At 36.2% G+C, this 26,151-nt stretch overlaps 1 protein-coding gene across 4 annotated transcripts; it reads left to right on the top strand.

Moving 5' to 3' along the window:
- The first annotated feature begins 1,551 nt into the window (after window positions 1-1,551).
- Window positions 1,552-25,710, top strand: tfpia (tissue factor pathway inhibitor a). 4 transcript variants are annotated; one of them, XM_043248699.1, is made up of 8 exons: window positions 1,552-1,677; window positions 13,789-13,992; window positions 19,449-19,619; window positions 20,494-20,580; window positions 20,795-20,863; window positions 21,782-21,871; window positions 24,523-24,702; window positions 24,873-25,710. In XM_043248699.1, the coding sequence occupies exons 1-8, from the start codon at window positions 1,596-1,598 to the stop codon at window positions 24,938-24,940; spliced, it is 951 nt and encodes a 316-aa protein (XP_043104634.1). In that variant the 5' UTR covers window positions 1,552-1,595; the 3' UTR covers window positions 24,941-25,710. The 4 variants fall into 4 exon arrangements, with proteins under 4 accessions (XP_043104634.1, XP_043104636.1, XP_043104637.1 ...); XM_043248700.1 differs by having other exon boundaries at window positions 1,554-1,677; window positions 13,792-13,992; XM_043248701.1 differs by lacking the exon at window positions 19,449-19,619.
- Window positions 25,711-26,151: the final 441 nt, after the last annotated feature.

The raw sequence follows: 26,151 nt of genomic DNA, 5'->3' as shown, positions 1-26,151 counted from the left end.
AAAACACTAAAGCAAAAAACACGCTGACCTGAAAAAGCTGTTTATTTATCTGATCTGACCATTGTGTCCTTGACTAAAAAAGTTCTGGACATGTCTGGAGTTAGTGAACCCAGACTTGCTGAGACAGGCGCACAAAAACAGACCTGGCAACCATAACAAAGTAGACTCCTTACTGCTCAGATAATGAAAAACACATAACAGAATTACATCTGTGCAATTCTTTGCCTTAAATGCATACTAATCACATCCCACTAATCACAACCACACAGTGTTTTTTTTTTTTTAAAACTATCCCTTTAAAGCTTTTCGTATCTTTAATCTTCACCTACTGCTGAATAAATACTCTGGCCCATAAAAATCCATTTAGAGAGCTCTAGGAGATTGCCGCTGGATATTACTGCAACATTTGCACCTACTTTTTTTGGTTGTGCCCCTGTGGATTTAAGTGTTCAATTTAAGTTTCATTAATACTTCATCCAAAGGTGAATCATCATTTCCCAAAAGACAGATACAGGCCATCTATTCAAAAGGGCAAGCAAAAGCAGTGAGTCACTAAAGAAATCCTGTTCCAGTAAGTGTCATGGCCGCTATCAGGATTTTAACATGACAAATCAGGAAATAAATATCCTTTTTTCGCAAACCATAGAAACTTCTGACTTCTGAATCAGCAGGCCTACTCTTTTGGGTTAACTGATTGATAACCTAAAAATTTTACAATATAGGTCTGAATGATTCAATGGTAAATGTTAGCAAATCAGCCTTAACTTAATTTTAAACATTCAGACTGATTTTGTTGAAAAACTTGAATGATTCTTATGAGCCAGTTCATTTTAGAGAACTAATAATTAGAGCGCGAACAGGGTAGTTCGATTCCCAAATTATTGACTCTTCTGAGTCGGTTCTCTAAGTGAATCAAAACATACACGGCGAACAGCCGAGCTTGATTCTCAAACGAATGACTTTTATGAATCGGATCTTTATAGAATAGAACTGTAAATTGTTACTTTTTATGTCCGTCTCGAAAAAAAAAATAATGAACCGATCGTAAAGCTTAAATAAGTTACCGACTATAGGCTATAGTGTAACTTTGAGATGCACGTGCGGTTTGCTGTCACAGTGTACAGTGTAATTAGACCGCTATTAAAAAAATAACTAAAAGAAATTGAATAAATTATTATTACCACTTATTTAATGATCTATATGAGCAATTGGATTGCGCTAAGCTGCCTTATTACAAGTAATATTACTACTTGTATGGTTTGTTTGGCTTTATTGACTATTCTAGACTTTAGAAATGATATAAAACGACTAGGCTACTGTGGGCAGATAATATATATTTTTTAATTATTATTATATACATATTTTTTCCCTCAAACGAAATAAACGAACAGGACTGTTTAAAGGAGTCAGAACGAGAGTCACGAAATTCTTTAGAACGCTTAACCAGAACGAACGGTCACCCGGAAGTGCGTGGTACTGACTACCGCGCAGTCAATGAATACTTGGAGAAGTTGACTATTTGGAGCCACAAACTGAACTACAGCCTACTTACTTCCACATAACCCTGGAAGCGTGTGATTGCCTCGCCTGCTGGAATGGCTCCATTGCTGGGCTGGTCGTGCAGACCGCTGCTTCTACTGCCTCTCGTTGGAATATGCTTCACAAAATTTGCAAAAGGTGAGTTATTATTCTTTTATTATTGTTCCAGGTATTCTTTATTACATAAGTTCATTTTCACAAAGGTGAAGCACTACTAGAAGCCCTAAAAGCGTTCCAGACGGTTTACGAACAGAAGACTAAACTGTTATAATTATAATACTTGTTGATATAAATACAGCAATGAAAGTACTTATAATATCCCATTTGCGGTTAGAACATAAAGCTTAGCCTATCCTAACACGACTACTGCAAGGAAATTAGACCGTATTGACAATGACAAGTGTTTAGGGGAGCTAAAGCTACTTTGAAGGTAATGTGACAGATTAAGTTTATATTTTAGATCACGGGTTATTTGGAAAGATTGTAGAATTGCATACTAAATACTAAGTTGCTTGCTGCGTCCCGCCAGTGGGAGTTCAAGAGCTCTGGTGGCTCAAAAGTTATATCTCAACTTTGATGATTAATTCCAAAACAAACTTCAGATTTTTGTCAACAAGGGCTGCGCGCTTCACAGCCGCGATTTCTAAGCGAGATGAAACTGGAGGGATCGAAAGGATTTATGGTCATTAAAATGAGCACTTTCTCTGTTTTGTCTGCTGCAATAAATACGAGGAGACTTTTGGTAACTGGAATTTAATATTTGCATCGCTGTGTGTGTTTAATCCCAGCAGTGCAAACAAACGTGTTGTAGATTGTTTGGCTATAGTTTTAGCCTCGAATGATGTCACCTATCACGTATGACGGCGTATCATGATTTAATATTATTAAAAGATGAAAATGTACCTAAATGCAATTTTAGTTGTGGAAATCTGAAAAGTTATACATAGCGGTATCGCTGGACCTAATGCTTAATGCCACCAATTACTTCATTTTTGTTCTTCATTCAGCCCACAATCAGTGACAGAACGTTTATTGTTGATATTATAATAATAGTATTATTACAGACATTGCCTCTTAATAAAAATATTGTGGTTACAAGACATTTATTTCTTATTTTCTATCCATATGCAAACATCAATTTACATCAAATGTTTCATTTAAATCAGTTGATTAGTTCTCAGTCTGTTCCATTAGCTTGAAATATTAAATCAATGTTTAAAACAAACATATCTGTAAATAACATAAAATATTTTTCTTTCCTCATACTTCCAGTAGCAATTTTCCACCAAGCCCTTGTTAATTCTTGACCCCGCGGCATATGCAGTTCTGATATTATAGTTACAGAGACCGTTATAGATCTCATTATGGTTGGGTATATAACATCAGTAAGATGTGATTGCTTGGTTGTTAATGTAATATTTTCTCAGCGCCCGCCCCCTCGGAGCCATAGCTCTTTAATAAGTTACACATGGAAAACGCTTACACTGAAGAAATGTTTTTGTTCCTTTTGGCTGCAGTCCAAGCATTGTGAACTTTTAGACCCGCTTAACTGCGCCAATCAATATGCTGGCTCTCTATCCTCCATAAATCTCTTCAGCGTCTCTGAATGCGTGGAGGTCACAATCTCAACTCAACACTGTTGCTGTTATGATGAAAGGATTTGTTTTAATTAAATGATCTTTAAAAATAGATTGGTGTATGTATGGGTGCGATGAAATATTAATACTGCAGAACTCTGGCTTACGCATATGGTGATGGTCTAAGATCTGGCTTTTTTTTAGGGAGATTTAATTTTGACATCTTATTTGAAAGAAGATGCTTCTTTCCTCTGAAGACTGCAGTGTGATTAAATATGGTTTATAAAGCCCTTATATGACTTGATTGAGTAACATATCTCAGGATAAAGTAAAGTCAACTGTAAGTTTTAATGACATTGTATTTGTGATACGATGTCAATGAAAAAAATATGCGTAGTACTCTCTTTTTTTTTTTGGAAATATTGTAAATGTAAGTGAATTTTACTTGAATTTAATTCAATTCAATTTATGTAATAATATATAATAATGTTATGTATTAAATTAATTATTGTTATTAAAAGATTAATGTTTTGATATTATTAATAAAAACACCTAAATGCAATTTTACTAAAATTTGAAAAACAAAATAAGTGAGTGATATATATATATATATATATAAAGCGAGTATATATATAATATATATATATATATATATATATATATATATATAGATATATATATATATATATATATATCTTGATATATCTTGATAATTTTATCTTGATTTAAATTGTTGTTATTTTTTTCAGACCACAATCAGAACTTTTATTATTATAATAGTATAATTTATTACTATTATTATTGTTATTACTATTATTGTAAGTATTTTGGTTTTGAGACATTTATTTCTTTACTAAAACGTCTAATTAAAACTGTAATTTCTTTCGTAAGATTCTGTCACTTATGCATTTCATTCTGGAAAAATATAGAAGGAAGAGATGTCTCTTTCTGTGAATAATGGCTCTGCACCCTGATATTGGATGTGAAGCTCACATAAAGAGACATCCACTCTCACCAGATGCAACCTCATCATCCTCAAGATGCTGCAATGCAGAGATCAGGCTTCTGATATAGCTTGACAGTTTGTGAACAAATGATTTATTAGTAACCTTTTCGATGAACAAACATGTAATGAATTCTCATTATTCTAATGACATAACTGACAGTATTATGAATATTATATGACAATGATTATGTAAATGAATACATTCTGAAGGATTTTATATTTGTTTATATTTTAAAAAACACTCTCAGCCTCACAGAGTGTTCTGTTAGCTCGGTACATTTTGTTTGGACGTTACGGCTACTTCACATTAATTTTCATTAAGAAATTTTACCGAACCCTGAAAAGCCATCCTAAGCTGCAAGACACATAATCCTCACTAATTTTTTCTTTCTGGGTTAAATATACCACTATTAGTCATGCCTCATTGAATGAGTCATTAGAGGAAGTCTTGTCTGAGCTGATAGCTCTATCTTTTCCTGGGGTTTGACCCTTTTTCAAGACAAATGGCTCATTTCAGTGTTTGTTGAGACACTTCGCAGAAATGCGCAAAGCTCCTCCTTTACAGGAATTTTGAATGGCCTGTAAAATTGAAAGTGCCGTATCTAAAGTTCCAATGAAACATCATGAAAGGTCAGAGAGAAGTGTGCTCTCTTCATTAAACTATGACAGAGACTTTAATTGCGTCTGTCATTCCTTACACATTTACTCTGAAGAGCAACCCATGCAAGGCTGATACCATTAAATAAAGACTTACATGGAGCATGCAGTGGATCCTAAAATGTGCTCGTATGGCAGCTGTATTTCTCAAACACAGTGTAAAAGGACAACGATATATAGAGCAACAACCCAGGATCTTTGTGTGGGCCGTGAAAAGCTGGGTGAGATTACGGGCGCCTACACACTTTTACACCGTGTCGGTGATGTGAATACACTGATTTCAGTAGCGTGTCAAGAAAGCATATAAACACAAGGGTTTATACGAAAGTGACAAAAGAATTAGCCAACGAGAATGTCAGGGAGGCAGGTACAGTTGTGTATTCCTGCTCGATTTCAACTTAAAGCTTTTCCATGCCCTTTAAAGGAAACGTAAAAGTACTGGGACTGCCATTAAATTTTACTGAAGTTAAAGTATAAAGTCAAAATACTTGAGATGTTAAACTAAAGCCAATATCCTGAAACCTAAAATTAGCGGCTGAAAATCATACAGTGGTTTGACATTTGAATATAATCATTCTTGGAACAATCATGAACCGACGGTGTTCACACTCGATGCATGTTCATCTATCAGCCGTGATAAGAAAAAAACACATTGCTTATAAAGCTGTCTGAAATGGATAGAACATTGTCGTTTATTGCTGGTGGGATTTTTATTAACTTGGTAATCATTGACCTGGTACCCATCCACTTTCATGATGGTTGGAAAAAAATCGTGAAGAAAGACAGGAAGGTTTGAAATAAATATGATATAAAAAACTTCTTTCATTTACCGTTAGTTATGTTTTATGTTGTCTTCTAAAAATGGACCAATTACTCTCATTGGTTTAAATAAAAGGCTATTTCCTGAAGAAAAATATATTTTAATAATGTTTTATTACGCCTTATATAAATTAAATTATAAGATTATAATACTAAAACTTATTTTCGTCCATGTAAATGCAATTGAGTAGAAGTACAAGTACTCAGCTTTGGCAGAACTCAAGTAAAGTACAGATTCCCCAAAATAATACTTAGAGAAGTACTATTACTCAAATACTTTATACCTCAGCCTTTAAAACATATGTTATCGATCCTATTCATCAGATGAATCCCTCGTGTGTAGGCGCTCTAAGACAGCTGTTCAGTGAGAATTATCATCATGCCCACATGGAATTTGTGCCCACAGAGCTCCACAGAAAGCTTAGTAGATTTTAACAGAATTGGAACATATGAAGCAAACCCACACTTTCCATATTTGGCTAATTTGATAAAGAATTCCTTTTTTTCTTTTTTTTAAATCAGTGCATAAAATAAACAGAAAATGTCTGCTGATTCTGTCTGGGCTTGCTGGGCCATATCCTTTATCAAATGTTCCACGATGACTCTTTGTTGGGATGACATCATTGGTTTTCATTACAAAGTAGCTTAACAGTAGGGGTAAGTCAAGGCACGTTCTGACATTGTTCTTTGTCTGCTTTTTAAAGGATCATAAAGGAACTGTATAAAGATCACATATCAAGGCTACGGCATTGCAAATAACCCTCCAGCCTGTTTGTTACTCATAGCACTATAGTGCGGTTGAGTAGTTTTAACACTAGATGGGTTTTGCATTAAAAATACACTATATTAATTAACATCAGAAGTACTGGCGTGGGCTATATTATCAACATTATTTTTTCAGTGTTTTTAAAATGGAGAAACAACGTCTTTTATGACAGGACCACATCTTTCTTCCACGCCGAAGTCACTTCTGCAGGGATGGAAACAGTTATTGGAGCGCACTGTTTTAGTGCTTAAAGTCTTCTCATTTACATGCCTTCAAAAGCGTGTGTTATGTGTTTATGTCAATGTCTGCCTTCAGCCATCATTATCAAATATCAAAATATAAAAAAAAATCACCAAAGTTCCTTTAAGGCAAGTAAGTATACTTGGCAACCATGTTAGTAACACCCCCAGCAGCTATTTTCTATCGCAATAGGCATGCAAGTGCAAGTCCTATCTACTTGAATGTGGAACTGCTTGAATGTGGAAACCGTCATATTATGATTTCTTCCATTAAAGGAATAGTTCGCCCAAAGATGTACTTACCCTCAGGCCATCCAAGATGTAGATGAATTTGTTTGCTGCGTGGTAAAAAATATATTTCAGAATCAATAGTAGAGATGTTATGAAGAGACAGCTAAATTAAAGAAATGGTTCACCCAAAATTGAAAGTTTGCGGAAAATGTCACTTACCCTGAGGCCATCTAGTAGATGCTCCTTCGTCTGAACAGATCTGGAGGAGAAATGGAGAAATTACGTCACTTGCTCACCAGTGGATCCTCTGCAGTGAGTGGGTGCCATCAGACAGTTTTGATGAGAACAGATAAAAGCACAACTCCAGTACAATTTACATCTTGTGAAGTAAATAAAGCATGTTTTTAATAGACAAATATATCACTAAATTCAAACCACTCTTTCTAGCCATAATATTGATTTGCTTTCCCCAATGAAAAAGTTCAAATGTCTTAATGATGGATTACACAGCTTTTCACTTCATAAGATGATAATTGATGGACTGAAGTTGTGTTATTTGTAGATTATATTTATGCATATTATACATATACTTACTTATTCAGATATTTTTATCAGCTGTTCGATTCTGACGGGACCCATTCATTGCAAAGTCTGTGATGTAATGATACATTTCTCTGAATCTGTTCTGTTGAAGAAACAAACTTATCTACGTCTTGGATGGCCTGAGGTTGTGGGTGATCTATTTCTTCAATTTATCTGATGATTTAATTTATCCCTTTCGATATATTCAGTATCAGTTATGAAACTAAACTATAATTTTACCATGCAAAATTTTACCTTTGTACTTAAAAGTGCCAAAAGGATAATCGAAATTCTTGCTTTGATTCAGTTGAACAGTGTTTCCAAAAGTATCCACTTGTTTAATGACGCTGTTCCCATGGTAAGAATTATTGTGAATTATCGAGACCTTGTTTGATCTTGTGCATTAACTCATCAGATCATGACATCAAACTTATAACCGTGCTGAGGTTTCTCTCGTCAAACTCTACTGCACTGACATTTCAAGCTCTAAAATGGTATTCATGCATGCATAGACAAATATTGGGTCTCATCTTCCCTCTGACCTTGAAAGCTTTTGTACCATGATTGATGACATTTCACGACTACATTGTGTTTTCCAAGGATAATCAGTGTCATTCAGGGAATAGTCTATACTCCCCAGTAGTACGCGGTGGAAAATATTTTTTTATTACAGCAGGGGTTTTGGACCGTTTGTAGTCTATAAAAGGGTTATCAGAACATTTTTCATAGATTATATGGAGACAGATTACTTACATAATGTAATAGTGAATGAGTTTTCTACTGCTTGCACTTGTTTTATGTATAGCTAAGCACCTGCTTCTCTAAATTCTTCTCCTGCTTAGAATATTCTCTTGAAAAAAAATATTTTCCAAACATAATTTGGAAAATTTGAGAATTACACCATGAATTTAGAGTTGTAAAAAAAATTGTATGAGTACCCTATTACCATTCCTTGCCCCTCCAAGCCTTTCAATGGGACTAAGCGGGTGTCAACAGTTCAGAAGATGTGAAATAATGAGTGTGCATTTATAATAAAATGACCCTCACACTGCTCAGTGGGGTAAATAAAGGCCTCCCTTAGCGAGTATGTGCTGTTTTGTGAGATAAATATATATATTTTTTTATTACCATTCAGGTCTCGTAGAGGTAGATATTCCAGAGGTCCTTGGTACCTGCTTTTGTCAGCCATGTTGTTTATGTAGTCATAAAAAATACCATATAAAGGGGACAGAATTATGAGAAAGGGTCAAAGGTAAATCATCCATAGTGTTTTGAATGTAACATCACACTGAATGGTTAAAAATGAAGATCTTGCCATTGTAAACACATATACCAGACGACTGAACAAGCAACTGACTGAAAAGGTGTGTAAATATCCTTGTACAATACAAATCTGTATTCAGTGTGAGGCATTTAAACCATGCTGATTTATTTGCCCTATATGTATTCCTGCCTGCACACGTTTACGCCAACTGCCTCGTGGTGCTTAATGGCAGATCAGTGCTCTCAATTTCCCATTTTCTGTATTGTGTACAGACTTATTGCAAATAGAGATAGAGATCAACCAGTTACGCCTTTCACCTTAGGCGGTTAACTTGCTGTACAGCATGCGATGCGATGCTGTGGGATATTTTTCCCCTTTAAGCCTTATGTTTAACGTATGCCCACATCAGGTGTCCCATATGGTTGAACAGACCGGTGACCACACACTCATTTAAAGAGCCAGAATCGTCTCATGCAGTCAGTTGCAGACCTGACAATGATTAATTGGGGTGTACAGGATTATTTGCTTCAGCGAGCCTTGCACTGCAGACCTCAGATAATTGCACCAGGTGACAACAAGGAGGATTTTCTGTCCCGCATGAGTTTCATGGGATCCGACACGACCAGGTTTACTAGGTCATCCATTGTTGTTATCTGTGAACGGTAGTAGAATAAACAAGTTTTGACCTATCTGGGATTTGAAGGTGTTGCAGACGTTGGTGGAGTGGAGGATTTTGTAGACAAAGACAATCTGCAATGCCACTGGTAAACAGACCTAGACATGGATCAAACCTGGACCCCTGAAAATATTAAAGGTCCCGTGTAACATAATCATGTGTTATGTGTTGCCTGATGAAACTGAAATGATCTTCATCATGACTAGATAGACACGGCAAGTTTGTTCTTACTATACACGTGGGATCTGATTCAACTCATAGATCCTATCAGATCATCCCTTCTTGTAAAGTTCGACCAAAGTTAAAAGTCAGTATACAACACAAGCAAATGACAAAAGACAAAAAACACCTTAGATTTCTCTTCAAAAAGTTAGGAGCACCCAAGGAAAATTAAGAGCACCACTGGCAACATCCCACCAATTAAAAGCTTTAACAATTAAATCTCACCCTAAATAACTTGTTCTGGCATTTCTTTTTGGTGATGCATTAATCTTGATTTTTTTTCATGGCTCATTTAGAGAGGCAACATTTTACAAGCAAACAGCATTTTCCAAGCAGAATAAAAAAGAGAATACATTTATTGGTTGCACTTTATTTTGATAGTCCACTCTATACTTTCTACCTATAAGTAACTTAGCAACTACATGTCAACTAATTCTCATTCATTTGCAACTACATGTCTACTAGTTCTCGGAGTAGACTGTTAGGTTTAAGATTAGTAGAATAAGTTGACATACTTGCATAATTGCTAAATGTATGTTGTATGTTGTGGACCCATCAAAATAGTGTTAAAGGTTATTAAGCAGACGGTCTATTACCTCTAATGACTGTTAGTTGACATGTAGTTGCTAAGTTACTTACTTTTAGTGTAATGTCTAAAGTGTAATGTGTTAAATTTAAATGAGATCATTTGCAGAATTTAAAAGCTGAAGCAAAACCCAAAATTGACTTTAGATTTTTAAATTATGCTACATAAAACAGATTTGTGCAAAACAAAAACAGCAGATGGACTGAATGAAAATGGAAATTCACTCTCTTGACAGCGGATGAAATATAGTGGTTTCTTGAAAGGTTTCTTGAAATACATTCACATAACCTCCCTTCTTGATTAAAATAGAGTGTTTTTAGGAGAAAGTATCAAAGTCTGAAGCTAATAATTAGAGTTTGTGACCATTATACATATACATTTTCTGTGGAATCTGTCAACTCAAATCTGCAGTCTGGATCTGATTGTTGGCAACTAGCATCAACTTCTCCAGACTGTAAACTGGTGGAAAATTGGGGCAAAAATCATGTAATGTATTTCCGGTTAGGTTGACCTTTAAGGAACAATAGTTTAAGATTATTATTTTGTAATAGGCCTGTCGCAATAATCAATATATATACTTAACGCACAATATATGTACGTGACCTCAAGATTTTTTGGTGATGCAATATATTGCCCATTATATTTACTTAAAAAAAACATTATAAAAAAAACACAATAACATAAAAAAAAATTTTTGCACCCCACTTGTGCCTATGTCTTTTGCAGCTTCTCGTACATAATGTGGTGTAGTCACGAGGTGCTGGTTCAAATTATTTAAAAAATCCTTCTACGAAAATGTTTAATCTGCAGATTTGGCCTTGTCTGGGGATCTGTGCTTTTGTGCAGAGATCTGGCTGCTAAATAGGGTTTGAACGTGTATTTACATTTTTTTTAAGGTATCTAATATTTTGATAGTTTCCATGATCAAACTTTTTTAGAATTAAATGTTCGTTGTCAGTTGAAAGTATGTAGACCTTCTTGCATTATTATGCTGTTATACTACGATTATACATTCAGTGGCATAAAAAGGTCTTAAAATGACAATTATTTATGAGGAAATATATCGTGCAACAAAATGTTGTGACAGGCTTATTGTGCAAGGCCATGTTGCAATGTTTATCAAGATAACCAAAGCAACCTTTCCCTTTGTTTGACCTTACATAAACTTTAAGTCATCAGTCACAATTTCATGATTCAGTTTTTTTTCTTGATGGTATATATCTGTATATGTGCCCATAGACTTTAGACTGCTGACTAAATCAGATAATCCTAAATATGACTCAGACTGGTAGAATCATACCCTCGTACTATAAAACTGTGACTACTCTCTACCACTCATCTGTATTTCTATCAGTGATATTACTTCTGACAAATGGACAGTTCTTAATATGCTGCATTATAAAAAGGGGCTTGTTATAAAACTGACTCACTGGTTACTAATTCACTTTGCCACTCATCCTTATAGTGTCATTGTGCCTACGGTGTTATTAATCATTGCGTTGTTGCTCAGGTAACTAACAGCAAACCCGAAGCAAACATGACACGTTGACACCTGCAAACATTGATATTTACATGCATTGTGCTTTCTGTCAGTTTCTGAACGTTTTACTCGTTTCAGATACTGACCGATGTGCTAAATTCCACCTCGCGATAAAATCAACACCTCTCTTTCATGACGGGTATAAAACAAGCAAGGGCTGAGTCTCAACGTGGGGCAACCTGCCCGAGCTCAGCATCGGCTATGAGGCTGGCAAAGCACCAGTTCTGGGTTGTTCTGACCACTATCCAAATTGAGGTAAATCCAAGTAGAACAGAAAATTCAAGCTGGGTAAAAAAAGCAGCTGGCAGTTGAAATTTTAACAGCCAGATCTCTTTTTTTTCCCATTAGACAGAAGTTCTTTCGGGGGTTGTCTGTAGTTCCAGGTATCGTCAGTGTTATGATACACCGAAATCGCTTGTTTAAATAGTACGCTTAAAAATAGAATTGTGAAGGAAGTGCACAAAATGTGTTGTCTTAAAAGAGCTGCTGTGTCCATGGAAATGAAGAACAAAACAAGTCCTCTGCAATTTTGGCTCACATAATTAATATAATTATCCTGTTTAGAATTTTTATCTTCATAATGTTAAATAGAAAATAATAAAAATGAATTAAGAAGGTTTTGGTTTCTCAAGCTACATATGACAATGCGCAATGTGTTTTATGTTTTTATAGTAGTGTGTGTGTATATGTATGTATATACACATACATACATACATTAGCTCTCATAGAAAAAAAAAATATCTACCTACAGTTTTCAGTACTCTGAGCAAATCACACATGGGAGAGATACAAACGAGATCAGATTTACCACAACATCAGATTTTGTGAAAAGTCTTCAAATGTCAATTACATTATTGTTCATAAATTTGGAGATTCATTTTAAAGATGAATACTTGTATTAAGCAATGACAGATTAAACTGATCAAATAACAGTAAAGACATTTATAATATATATTTAGATATTTGAAATAAATACTGCCCCTTTGAACTTCCTATTCCTCCAAAAAAAAGAATCCTGTTAAATTGTATCAAGGTTTTCACAAAAATATTAAGCAGTACAACCGTTTTCAACATTGGTACTCATACAATATGGTTTTGAAGGGTCATGTGAGTAATAATTCTGAGAAATTCAGCAGTGCATCAGTGAAATAATGTTTTTTGAAAATTATTATTATTACTAATAATAACTGCATTTATAAATAAATAATAAAATATATTAAAATAGAGCACATTTATTTTAAATGGCAACATTTTATAATATAACTTTTACATTTAAATCAAATAAATGTAGCTTTTATCAGCTTCTTCTTTTTTGTCTGCATTAAATAACGATGCAAATACGAATATTGATGTTTTACTTATTTTTCTACAATGGCAAACCCATCAAAACATGTGTTATGGGGTGTGCCCTTCCTGCTTTTGTGCAGGCAACATTTTTATCCAGAGCATGTAGAATACTTCTTTTCAACCCGAGGCCATTGTGGAGAGAGTATTTTAGAGTGGAGAGCTTTGAGGAGATGAACATCAGGATGTGACAGGATAAGTGATCCAACCGCCCGCAGGATGTTGTCACTCAAGTCCAAGACCATCTGTTACTTTAGTCTGTGGCACTTTGAATTCAGTCCTTGTTGCGTGAACAGGAAGGACTGCAGAGTTCACTTCACCCAGCATGCTCTTAGAACAAACTAATACGGTTGGTTCTTGGTAGAGATTTAAGAACCTATTCCTGTGGAAAACTATTTGATTTAAACCATCCAAATTTACATTCAAGAAAGAGTGCTTTATCTTTCTCGTTGGCTGGAGAGCGGAAAAGTGTAGGAGGTTCATCCTGATTTAACCAAGCGTTAAACACCAAGGGCAAAGCTGTCAGATTCCTCAAATCTACAGATTGTCATGTCAATGAGATCTCTTTGAGCAAACGCTTTATTAAAAGTAGGTGTATAGTAACTTTGCAGAGCCAGAAAGCTCTTTCACCCCTTACAAAGCCTTGGGTGAGAGCTTATAGTTGGCTTAAATTTACCACTCAGAGTTTTGTGAATTATGTCCGAAGCAAATTATAACTTCTGGCTGCCTTCCACTTTCAGCAGATGGAGTGAGGTCTGAACTCCACATATTCCATCACTCATGCGCCCTGAAGAAAGACGAAGGGCCGTGCAAGGCAATAAAGGACAGGTTCTACTTTAACACTGACACAGGTCGCTGTGAATTCTTTGAATACGGAGGATGCCAAGGCAATGCTAACAATTTCGAGACCCTGCAGGACTGTGAGGAAATGTGTCTTGTGAAAGGTAAGGCAATATTTACCTGACTTGTGTTCTTCTGTGACAAAACAAAAACAAAAATAGCAGAATTTATGTATAATAATATTTAGATTCAGTGCATCATTCGGAATGAGGATGTGTCCTGTTAGTCAATTCCATTTTCGCTCAGTCAGTATATTGGATGGCCTGACCTTGACTTATGTGTCATGGCAATATTCTACACACCCATGAAACAGCAACCCAGATAAGGGTATCTTGGGTAAAGTAAAAGCAAAGATTACTAATATAGTATTAGGCAATAAGTTGTGAGAGACTGTGCTATACTGTGAACGAGTCAGAGCTAAGAAGTGTTTTTTAAGGCTCAGTGTGTAATTTACTCACAATGTCGTAAGGTCTTGAGGGGTTTATTGCTTTTATGAAATGCCCACTACATAAAAATATTAGTTCATTAAGCAAAAAAGCGCATATACATTGAGTCCCACAAGTCTAGTAAAAGCGCTGCTGTATTACATTTTCACTTACTGTTAAAAAAAAATTATATATAAAATATGTATATATTAATAACGGTTAGTTGTATTCCTTAAATTATGTGTAACCTCTACTGGCGTTATGTTGCATCTTTCATCTTAAATTTTGAGACCACGCCCTTCCCTGTCTAATAATCATTTGTCATGTGTGTGCGGCACACTTCTTTGCAACAGTCTGCTGTTTTTCCACGTGATTAGGGAATATTACTGTATCTAATAGTTTTCTGTTTTTGGTACGATTATAAATGCCCATATGTCCATCAGTTTACACTGTAATGATGCTTGCAATTAGTTTTAGAACATAAAGACGGATAACAGACGTTTTCTGAGAGATAAGCAGATGTCTATGTGAGAGAAAACATCACATATGGTATTAAAAAATAAATGATGCAGTGGATGATAAGTTATTCTCTGTTTTTATTTAAGCGGCATTAGATGGGAGGAGTGTTCGGAACATTTGTTGCTGTCAGGGACTATTTTTTAGCTAAATTATTGAAAGCCAAATAAAACTCTATTATAGCTATACATATTTTAAAAAAATATTAAAATGAGAAGCACACAACAAAATTACTAATTAACAACATTAAATAAAATTAAAAAGTACCATAAAATATGCTTACTCAAAATATTTCATTATATACTGTTATTGTATATAAAGAAAATGTATTCAAATTGAATCTTGAATCAACATTGAATTATGTTGAATCAACATAACTGAAAATATGATTATATATATAACTGATTAATCAGATCCAAAATAAAAGTTTGTTTACATAATATATGCACTGTCTATATATTATGTACATATAATTGCACACATACAGGTATATATTTAAGAAAATATATTTATATATATATATATATATAATATAAATTGTATAAATGTACATTTAAATACGTTAACTAAATACATACTGTATGTGTGTCTAAAACATAGTAAATATCCACACAAGCATATATTATATAAAAGAAAAGCTTTTATTTTGGTTGCGATTAATCGCAATTAATCGTTTCACAGCACTAAATATGATATAATAATTTAATATACATTTAAAATGTTATTGTTCCTTTTTTAATCTTATGAATAAAACAGTTTTCTTTTACAGTTTTTACTGTTATGTCATAGTTTTGGACTACAGTGAAGTCACTGACATGTAAACAATAACAGCACATTAGTGCAGCACAGTAATGTGGGTGTTGTGTACGTCATATCCGTACTTGTATACAGCTGGAATGCCGTATTGACCAATCAGCATCCAAACCCGTTTTGTTTTATAGCCATAGAAATAACACGCATTCCACCATATACTTTTATGATAAGAGTGAAAAGTTCACCATGAGGGAGTCTTTCCCAACGACTCATTACCAGCCCATAAAAAAACTATAATGTAACGCATTGGTGTGGTACTGCAATTATGGATCAGTTTAGACGGATGTGCAAGCGTTATAATTATAACCTACACCATATTACCTTGTAGAAGGTATGACAGATACTTTAAAAAGCACAGGGCCACGTTAAGTTATAGTTTTTTTATAGAACAGTTTTTTTGTTCAGAAAACCTTTGTGCTTTTAAACAAAGACATTATTGTGTATGTTAGCTATGTGGGAAGCCATACATGGAATAATGCAGGGATTGTAGTCTTTCAAAGCAAAGCTTTGATAAATGCAAGGAATTCTAATGGGACTGTTTCATCTTCAATATTGGCATTAAATTAGTGTATATATATATATATATATATATATATATATATATATATATATATATATATATATATATATATATATATATATATTTACAGAAATGGAAATTGCCAGAGGACGCAGAGTCAAATTCATGGCAACAAGCCAAATCTGAGATGAGAGAGATGAAAGATACCTTTTAGGCAATCTGATTATTTCTACAAGAATAATAGGGAACTCTTGGTCCTTTTCCTGATAAAACGAGGAAAAATGTGCAGTTCACAGTAAAGTCAGGCCACATTGGATTATTTACAGCACTCTGGTTGGTTGGGTGAGTCATATCTCATTACGCTTTCCAGTGGGGGTCATTGTGATTTGGACAGGCCCCTGCAACGTCGCCTCCTGTGAGAGGTCATCATAATAATCAGCGCAAAACAGACTGTGTCATGTGACTGCTAAACAAGCCTCAGTCCCATCACAGGCACAGAGTGGGGAAAACAGAAACTTTGCGGCTCATTTGGACAAACACCTCCAAGGGCATGAGCTCTCGTAAATGCCTGCGAAGTATTGCCAAAGATCCCCCGTGGAGGCAGAAGAGGAAATTGACTGCTGTGTTTGGATTCATTTCTTCTGCACTCTTCACCACATGCCCCTGATTATTTGCAGCTCTGCCAAGTCAGTTTCTAATTTCTGTGGCCACCAAACTTGCTTTTCTAGTAATAGAGAGAGCATTTAACTCTTTAAACATAACAACCCTTCTAACACGGCATCTGGTCCTCAATGAGCCAAAGAGGGTTTATGTCACACTCCTCTTGGCCAATGCTCTGATGTTACTGCCTACTTAATTCTTGAAAAAAAATTCCATAAGGGCTATTTTTTGAGGAACCTATCGTTGAAGAACCCATTTATTTTTGTCTTAGAGTGAAGAAGATTTTAATAATACAGAGAAGCTGTTTTTCTAGACAGTGCATATCTCAAGCATAACCCCTTTTAAATAAAAACTCATCTTCCTCCCTGTTTTCTCGACACTGTAACTGCATTGCAGTGCTGTGAGTATTTTTGTCCTTGCTTGTCACGTTCCTAATTTGTTAGTCACTTTGGATAAAAGCATCTTCTAAATCAAAAAGCAACAATTAAACAAGCTTTCACTCTTTGCATTTAAGCACTCAAAATTCAGATTCAAAGGGAATCGCTGAATTTATGGAACAAACATCACATAATAAACCACTGCGAGAAATGAATGACAAATGTCTCCATCTAGTGAATCAAATCATTGGTGCAGTAGTTTGTTTGTGTTTTTGTGTATAAAATATGAGATAGAGAAAGAGGCGGATCAACAGGGAGAGAAATATCTTTTTTTATCTTTTATTTTCCCTGTTTTTTTTCAGAAATATTTTGTTAAAAAGTTTGATATGTGTATTTTTGTGCCTCTGCTGGTAGTGGATGGTATTGCAATTTGTTTGTATAAGTCAATGAGGTGTGTTATGTGTTGTGAGAGCTATCTGTATATTCATCTCAATGGGGGTTGCTCAGCTGGTGCAGAACATACTTGAAAGTAGCTGTCTTGTTGCCATCTTTTTTAATGAGCACTCGGTTAAACATATTGCGCATAAGTCCTGTCCTTGTGAGTAAATGATACATGGAATGAGAGACACTAGCCTGGCATCAAGACAATTTCCTTTCCTAAAAAGCACCCAAGAGGTTGTTCGGTTGAACAGCAGTTTTGAATAATTCATTTTGGTAAGTGTTTTAGATGCATCCCCTCTACACTTCTGCTAGAAGTCGAAGTATATTGACTATGACCATTTAAAACTGCATAATTCATTTGTAGCATTTCAGTTCAGTAAATTTAATTCCGTTTATTAAGTGTCCTTGTGAATGTGAACTTTTGATCAATGCTGTATGCGAGTGGTCATTTGCTAAGCTTAATTAGCATTCGTCTGCCGCTCTCGGTCAGGACGAATGTCTGGGACGTGGAGTATCAGAACAGAGTATCTAATACAGTAAGTTTAGCTGCAGCCTGATGAATTCTCATATATCAAAATGTGTGAAAAGGGATTGTTTTTCTCTGTCATTTTGCATGCAAGTTCGGTCATATTCAGCGGTTTTTTAATGACTGAGATAAACTAGCAAATTAATTAATTCATAATTTACTTTGAAAAATTATTGAATAGAAAAAGTTATGTTAAAGTTGTGTTTTTTTGCCCCATTGAATTTTCTGCTTACTCTAGTTTTTGTTCTGCCCTTAATTTAGTTTTAATCACTTTCAAGCAGTAAGTGAGATACCGCAATTAACATTGACTTATATCCAAAGACAGCAGCAGGCTTTAATCTGTATGGTCACTTTGTGACATTTATGATCAGGTTAGTGAGATTCATCATTCTTACTAAATCCGAAAGAAGAGAGAAAAACAAAACACCCTGATGATTTCTCCCAGCTGATTGGATTAAAGCTGCCTTTCTCCATGATGAATAACCACTTAAGTGAAATATTTTAATTAGCAATGCCCATAAATAAATTCTGCATTACAGGGCAAAAACGTGGCAGGAAATTAAGTGATTTTTTTAATCCCTGGAATTTTGGAATCCAGCCATTCATTTATCAACGGCATGTGCTATGGATGGAGCTGGAATATATCAATCACTCCTGCCTGTCTGTGGCTTATGGCCAGGGTGTTTGTTAAGGGGACGGTAAAGCTGGTTCTGCTGAAAGCTGCTGCTTTAGAATTCAATTCCGATATGTGTCTAATAGTGATTTTTGCATCAAAAAACTGTAAATAAAAAAAAGGGCTGTAAATTCTTACCCTGTAAAAAATTAAGTAATAGTTCACCACAAAATGATCAATTTGCCTTTATAAAGGAATAGTCGGCCTGAAGATGAAAATTCTGTCATCATTTGATGATGAAAGAAAGTTGATAACCAGGCTGTTTTGGGTCACTTTTGACTTCCACAGTAGGAAAATAAAAATACCATGGAAGTCAATGGTGACCCAAAACAGCTTGGTTACCAACTTTCTTCAAAATATCTTTCTTTGTGTTCGGCAGAACAAAGAAATTCATACAGGTTTGAAACAACTTTAGGGTGAGTAAATGATGAAAGAATTTTCATTTTTGGATCAACTATTCCTTTAATACCCCCCTCCCTCCGCTACTGTGTATGTGAATGAAAAAAATCACTTTTAATTTATGTTCATGTCTACAGTTGATGAAAGAGAAGCTTTAAATAAGGACTTACACAATTTATGGTCTGTCCCATCTTTTTCCTTGTTTTTTAGAGGATAAGAGTCCATGCCATCTGGAGGATGAGCCGGGGCCATGTCGAGGACTGGTGCCGCGTTATTTTTTTGATTACAAGATCCAGGAATGCAAGCGATTCTTTTATGGTGGCTGCTTTGGGAATGCCAACAACTTCAAGACCATAAAAGAATGCCATGAGAGATGTCTGCGTATGTACCAGCAACATACCATTTCTCTTCTCTGCAATTTTCAATAATGACATATTGTTTTTGTACAAGCCCTGTGATTAAAGTCATCTGCATGACAAAGGTTACAGCCCTTTCGTATTCTGATCTCAATAACCTTCCTTCCATAGTGCAATTAGCACTTTTAATTCAGCCTATTGTAATTCAGTACACATTCTGTTTTTTAGCAGTAATTTGAACAGTCAGTGCAGAATGGCAAATGCAGAAAAATTTCTCAGCACATTTAGTGCTAAAGGGGTCCTATCATTAGCAATCAAATTATCCTTGAAGGATAAGGAGGTTACAACTATACTGGACCCAATGGCAAACAGACAGCTTGTATGTGTTAGAGCAGCTCTGTATCCAATTTCACATGTGAAGAGGGCATTTACACGGATGCCTTAAAGAGACAGCAGCCTGTTAAAGGTCAGAGAGAAGGTGAAAACAACAACAAAACTAAACTGAAACAATAGTTGTAGTTGACTATTCCAATATACGCCTATTCAAATTAAAAATACACACACACACACATATTTGCATTGCTTTGACCATTCCTTGCAGATTCAACCTTATTGCACACCAGGATCGGTCGAATATATACTGTTGCCTGCATACTGTGTCAAACCACTTTTCATAAAAACAATGGGAAAACTATGCCAAAACCCAGCCATTTTATGCAATTTAGAAATCTCGGGCAGGACATAACTGGCAAAAAAGGAGGCCATCCAAGTATTAAACTGGAAAAACAGATTTCACTGACAGGAAACATGTTAGAAGTGCTACCTGAGAGAAAAAGACTTCTTTGTAACAAAGGGACAACAAATATGATCATATTTTTCATTTTCTTTACACTTTTTAGCCGCCTCAAACCGCATGGAACACAATGCTCCATTAATGCCAGAAGAAGAAGAAGCCAAACCCAAAACAGAGCCTCTCACGGAACATGGTGAGATGAGTCACACAGCCTGCTTGTTCATAATATCAGAAAATCCTTTTTGCAGTGATTTGTAATTAAAGGTGTGTCTAGCCATTTTTTTTTGTTTTGGATATTTGTTGGACCTTTTAATTCACCTGCAGTATCACAAAATTTTTTCGTAGAAATACCATTAATATCTTTTATATGAATCATATTCGTTGCTTGTGTATTCGGTCCTTTTTAGTTGAAGCTTCATTGAATGCATCACATGTGTCACTGCAGAGAATGTCCCAACCATCTGCACAGGAAGCAGGTGAGAGTCACATCTTACACACGTGTACAAACACACACACTCAGGCAGAGGGTTCTAGACAGCTGTGCCTTCGTGTCAGAGAGTCTGTTTGTCTGAGTCCAGAGGGCAGCGTAGCAGCCATTTCTTCTGCCTCCTCCTGCTTATTTTGACAGTTAAGTGCTGCTCTCTGCTCCACAGCCCCAGGGCACATGACATCCTTGTCTGGCACACAGATTGCACAGAAATCTTAAGTCAAATATATGATTTTGTAATAACAATACTCAGTTTTGAAAAGTAAAAAACTGAATATCAACTTCACAAGCATATTTTGCTGTTAAATGACCTCTTCTTGGGCTTTATGGTCTTTAGGGGAATTGCAAACAAACTATTAAAGACTTGCAATTTTCCAAATTTACTTGGTCGTGTTAATTAGAGCTACATATTACTCCACATTTGCCTCTTCTTGCCTTAATCACAGTGGTTAATGAAGTATAGTAAGAGACGTTCACCATCCTGTCAGCGTTCTGCTGTACTAATTTATCATTGGCAATTTACTTCCTGGGTTAAAAGTAACTGCAAATTAATTACAATAATTGCTTTTGGGTTAAAAGGGTGACTTGGATGCACACAAGCTCAGTGGTTTCACTGAAGGACAATGGTTAGATTTTACTGCCATCTAGTGAAACAAATATGTAAAGGCCAGTTGCTTTTGTCATTCCAGCTAGAATGAATAAAGCACTGCAGTCTGGTTTCTAAACATAAACTATGAAATGAACCACAGTCACAAGAAATATAAAAATTTTTTAACACTTAACCTGTTCACATCCTATACAGTGGAATAAAACGTTGAATAATCAATAAATAAGAAACAATAGGGATCAGATGAATCCTCTGGGCAACAAATATGATCATATTTTTCATTTTCTTTACTTTTTTTAGCTGCCTCAAACCATATGGAACAAAATGCTCCATTAAAGCCAGAAGAAGAAGAAGAAGCCAAACCCAAAACAGAGCCTCTCATCAGACATGGTGAGATTAGTCACACAGCCTGCTTGTTGATAATATCAGAAATTAGTCTTAAACTAACATAAAATACATTGATGTAGCCATTTGGATCCCATTTTAAACAACGTTAAAGAACAAATAAAGTGTAACACCTTACCTGTTAACATCCTATGCAGTGGAATAAAATATGCAGTGTACATTGCATATTGTACATAAAAATATGCATAGTGTTCTTTGCAATAAAATTACAGTAATTCGTACTTGGTTGCAGAGAGACTAAAAATAACTAGTTAATTGTTTAATTGTGTAGCAGAAAAGTAGAGCAAATATTTTAAAAAACAAATTATAAATATACAAAAATTATAAATTATGTTACATGCTGTTTTTTGATTATATGTGTGGGCATATAATCATACTCCGAGCTCCTCACCCTATCTCTAAGGGAGTGCCCAGCCACCCTATAGAGGAAACTCACCGGGATTTCATCCTTTCGGTCATTACCCAAAGCTCATGACCACAGGTGAGAGTAGGAATGTAGATCGAGAGATTTGCCTTGCATCTCAGCTCCTTCTTCACCACGACGGACCAGTACATTAACCACATTAAGCTGCACAGATCCATCTGTCCCAAAGATACTTAAACTCCTCCACCTGAGGCAGGAACTCCACACCAACTCCACAACCATGGCCTCAGTCCTGGAGGTGCTGATTCTCATCCCTACCACAGGTCCTGGCTAGATGCAGCCAACCGGACATCATCATCCACAATCTGGCCTTCCCCTCCAGCCCCCGGCTGCGACTAGAAATCTTGTCCATAAAGATAATGAACAGGGCCAGTGAGAAAGGGCAGCCCTGCTGGAGTCCAACATGCATGCAACCATGGGAACAAGTCTGATGGATGTACTGCTGGCAATGCAAACCAAGGTGCTGCTCCGATCATACAAAGGCCGGACAGCCCTTAGCAAAGGGCCCTGGATCCCATACTCCTAGAGCACCCCTCGCAGGACACCGTGAGGGACATGGTTGAATGCCACAAATGACAGTGAGAGACCTCTTCCCAAACCGAAGGCTCAGGGAGGTGACCCTCTTGCTCACCGGGGTGAACTCCAGCACATGGCAGCTAAGCTGGGGGGCTATGAGCAAGCCCACACCAACTCTCTGCCTCTCACTGCAGACAACATGAGAATAGTAGAGAGTCCAACCTCTTTTGAGGAGATGGGTTCCAGAGCCAAAGCTGCGAATGGAGGTGAGCCTGGTCGGTACCTAGTTGGTACCTATCTATCTCATACACAACTCAGGCTCCTTCCCGCCTAGAGAGCTGACATTCCATGTCCCTAGATCCAGATTCTGTGTCCAGGGATTGGGTGGCAAAGTTCCCCGTCTTCGGCTGCCAATGCTGCCCCAAACCCCAATGCTCCAGCCCTTACGGTCCCTCCGATAAGAGGTGGTTGGCCCCACAGGAGGTTGGCCACACATCGCTCCATCAGGATGAGCCTGGCCCAGACCCGTGGGATAAGACCCGGCCATCAGGCGCTCACATGTGAGCCCCACCTGCCCCAGACCATACCGGGTGATGTCACAACCTCATATATGCTTTTTTTCTTTGTAAGGAGGGGGTGGGGACAGCTCTTTTCTGGCTTGTTATCTAGGACCTGTTTGCCTTGGGAGACCCTACCAGGCATATAGCCCCTAATAGTGTAACTCCTAGGATCATTCAGGCACTCAAACCCCTCCTCCGGCGGTGACAAGGCTAAATCCTTCAGGTGTGCCTCGTCACACGCCGCCAGACCTGGCGATACCACGCGTTAAGGTAGCGGTCCAAGGAGAGATACTGTGTGTGTGTGTGTGTGTGTGTGTTCCTCCGTCCGGCATGGGTACCAGCGAGAGGGGATATATATATATATATATATATATATATATATATATATATATATATATATATATATATATAAAAAAACAGTCGCCGCCTGCTGTACGGGTCCCCGACGCGCTTAACTAGCGGCTCCTGTTCCTGGACACCAGCTGCGCACGGGGGACCGTCCGAGGAGAGGCGCCGCAGGGCATTTCGTGTGACAAGCAGCTGAAATGAGTTGCCTCCAGAGAGAGGCCAGCTGAGGTGGCTCGGCATCTCTTCCGGATGCCTCCTGAGGTGTGAGCTGGAGGTGAAATGGAGGTGTTCCAGGCATGTCCCACCGGGAGGAGGCCCTGGGGAAGACCTAGGACACACTGGAGGGACCATGTCTCTTGGCTGGCCTGGGAGCGCCTCGGTGTTCCCCGGAAGAGCTGGAGGAAGTGTCTGGGAGAGGGAAGTCTGGGCGTCTCTGCTTAGACTGTTGCCCCCACAACCCGGCCCCAGATAAGCTGTAGAGAATGGAATGGAATGTTTGTGTGTGTGTGTGTGTGTGTATTTTTATGGAATATATCTTCCTTGTCTTAGAACATGATGATGAATATATATATATATATATATATATATATATATATATATATATATATATATATATATATATATATAAATTCAGGTGTTTTTAATACATTTTAACACTTTTTATTGATTTATGGAGAAGAAATTACAAATTTATGTACTGAAATACTCATTACATTTCATTAAAAATTACTTTTATTATTATTTTCAACTGCTACTGATATTGTCAGCCTATTGTTATTGCATTTTAGAGTTCAATCCCCCAGAATTCTGCTTGAGTCCAGTTGATAGGGGCGATTGTGATGAATCTGTGAGGAGATATGTTTACAACCCCAGGACTGGGAGATGCCAGATGTTTCGTTACAGCGGCTGCGGAGGCAACAAAAACAACTTTGTCCACAAAAGACACTGCATGAAAATGTGCACGAAAGGTACGTTTTCTTCAGCCCTTGAATACTTTAGAAGGTTTGATATTATAAATGAGGACAACTGCGCAGTTTAGTGTCAATAACGATGATGCATACAATTAGGCTGGACCACAAGAAAATGTAAAGCAGGAAGATTTGTGTCTGTTGTTGATGTTCAATGTTTTCTCTTTCAGATCACAGCCGGAGGAAGCAAATACGGATAAAGACAAAAAACTCTAATATCTTATTCCGATCTATCTAGGACAATACCAAATCCTAAACCACTATATAAAGAGGAAATAAGAAAAAATAAGAAACAGCAGCATATAGTACCTCTCTGGCCCAGAAACTGTTCTCATGTATATAATTATCACAGTTAATGGAATTTTAATCTGGCCTTCATATATATATATATATATATATATATATATATATATATATATATATATATATATATATATATAAGACATTCTACATACTTTAAATGTAAAACATAATCTAACGCTCTATGTTATGTTCTAAAATACTAATTAAATTGTATCAAAATATACATATAATAAAATATACACACAAACACACACACACGCACACACGTATATAAAATGTATCTTTTTTTTTCCTCTTTTTTTTATTTCCACAGTTCCACTTATGGATCTATTTATAGCTATTTATGGTTGTTATATTTGCTGGCAATTCTAAACCCTTTGTCTTTCTTTCCTTTATTTTTTTCAAACCTACCAATTTATTATCATTTTATATATGATTAATCTTTATTATATGTTGTTTATAAAGTACACTCCAAATGATGTTGTCAAATGTTTTTATGCCCTTGCACTGTGACCTTGAACTCTTGAGGAAACTTGAGGCAAATGTATTTTTTTTCTTCATCCAGGACACGGCGATTCAAAGTTGAGTCTAACATAAAAATTATAGAAAACGTGACCAGCGGATCATCGCTAAGAGCCACTTAACCCTATATGACTGCATAATTTACTAACATCTTAAATTTCCAATAAAGTACCAGCAAATCAATTGTGGAAAGTATTGTAGGACTTCTTGTTGGTTTAAAAAAGGACTCTGTTTTCTACACAAGATGGAGCTGTTACTCTTAGAAGACATGAAATCCACTACTAGTGGTTAAAACGTCTTTATATGCACTCATAATAAAAAAAAACTGTATTTGAATTAATATACAATCATGGTTACATCTCATTATGTTAATTAAATCTGCCTGAAGAGTTTTTCTGCCCTGCTTAACATTATACTGGTTTTTAATATTTTTAATATTTATGTATTTAAAAATGTAAGCATTTAATACAGTGTACTTATTGTTTATGTACTGTTTTGTTAAACTGCCATAAGATGGAGATCATCTTCACTCGAGGCTCTAATTCAAAACAAGGTTGTTTACCTCACAAATTTTAATTAATTAATGAGTAATTACAAATATGCACACACACACACAAAAAACAT

The sequence above is a fragment of the Puntigrus tetrazona genome, chromosome 9, assembly GCF_018831695.1.
Source record: "Puntigrus tetrazona isolate hp1 chromosome 9, ASM1883169v1, whole genome shotgun sequence".
Lineage (NCBI taxonomy): Eukaryota > Metazoa > Chordata > Actinopteri > Cypriniformes > Cyprinidae > Puntigrus > Puntigrus tetrazona.
Note: the sequence above shows the minus strand (reverse complement) of the source record. Positions and strands in the feature narration are given on the sequence as shown.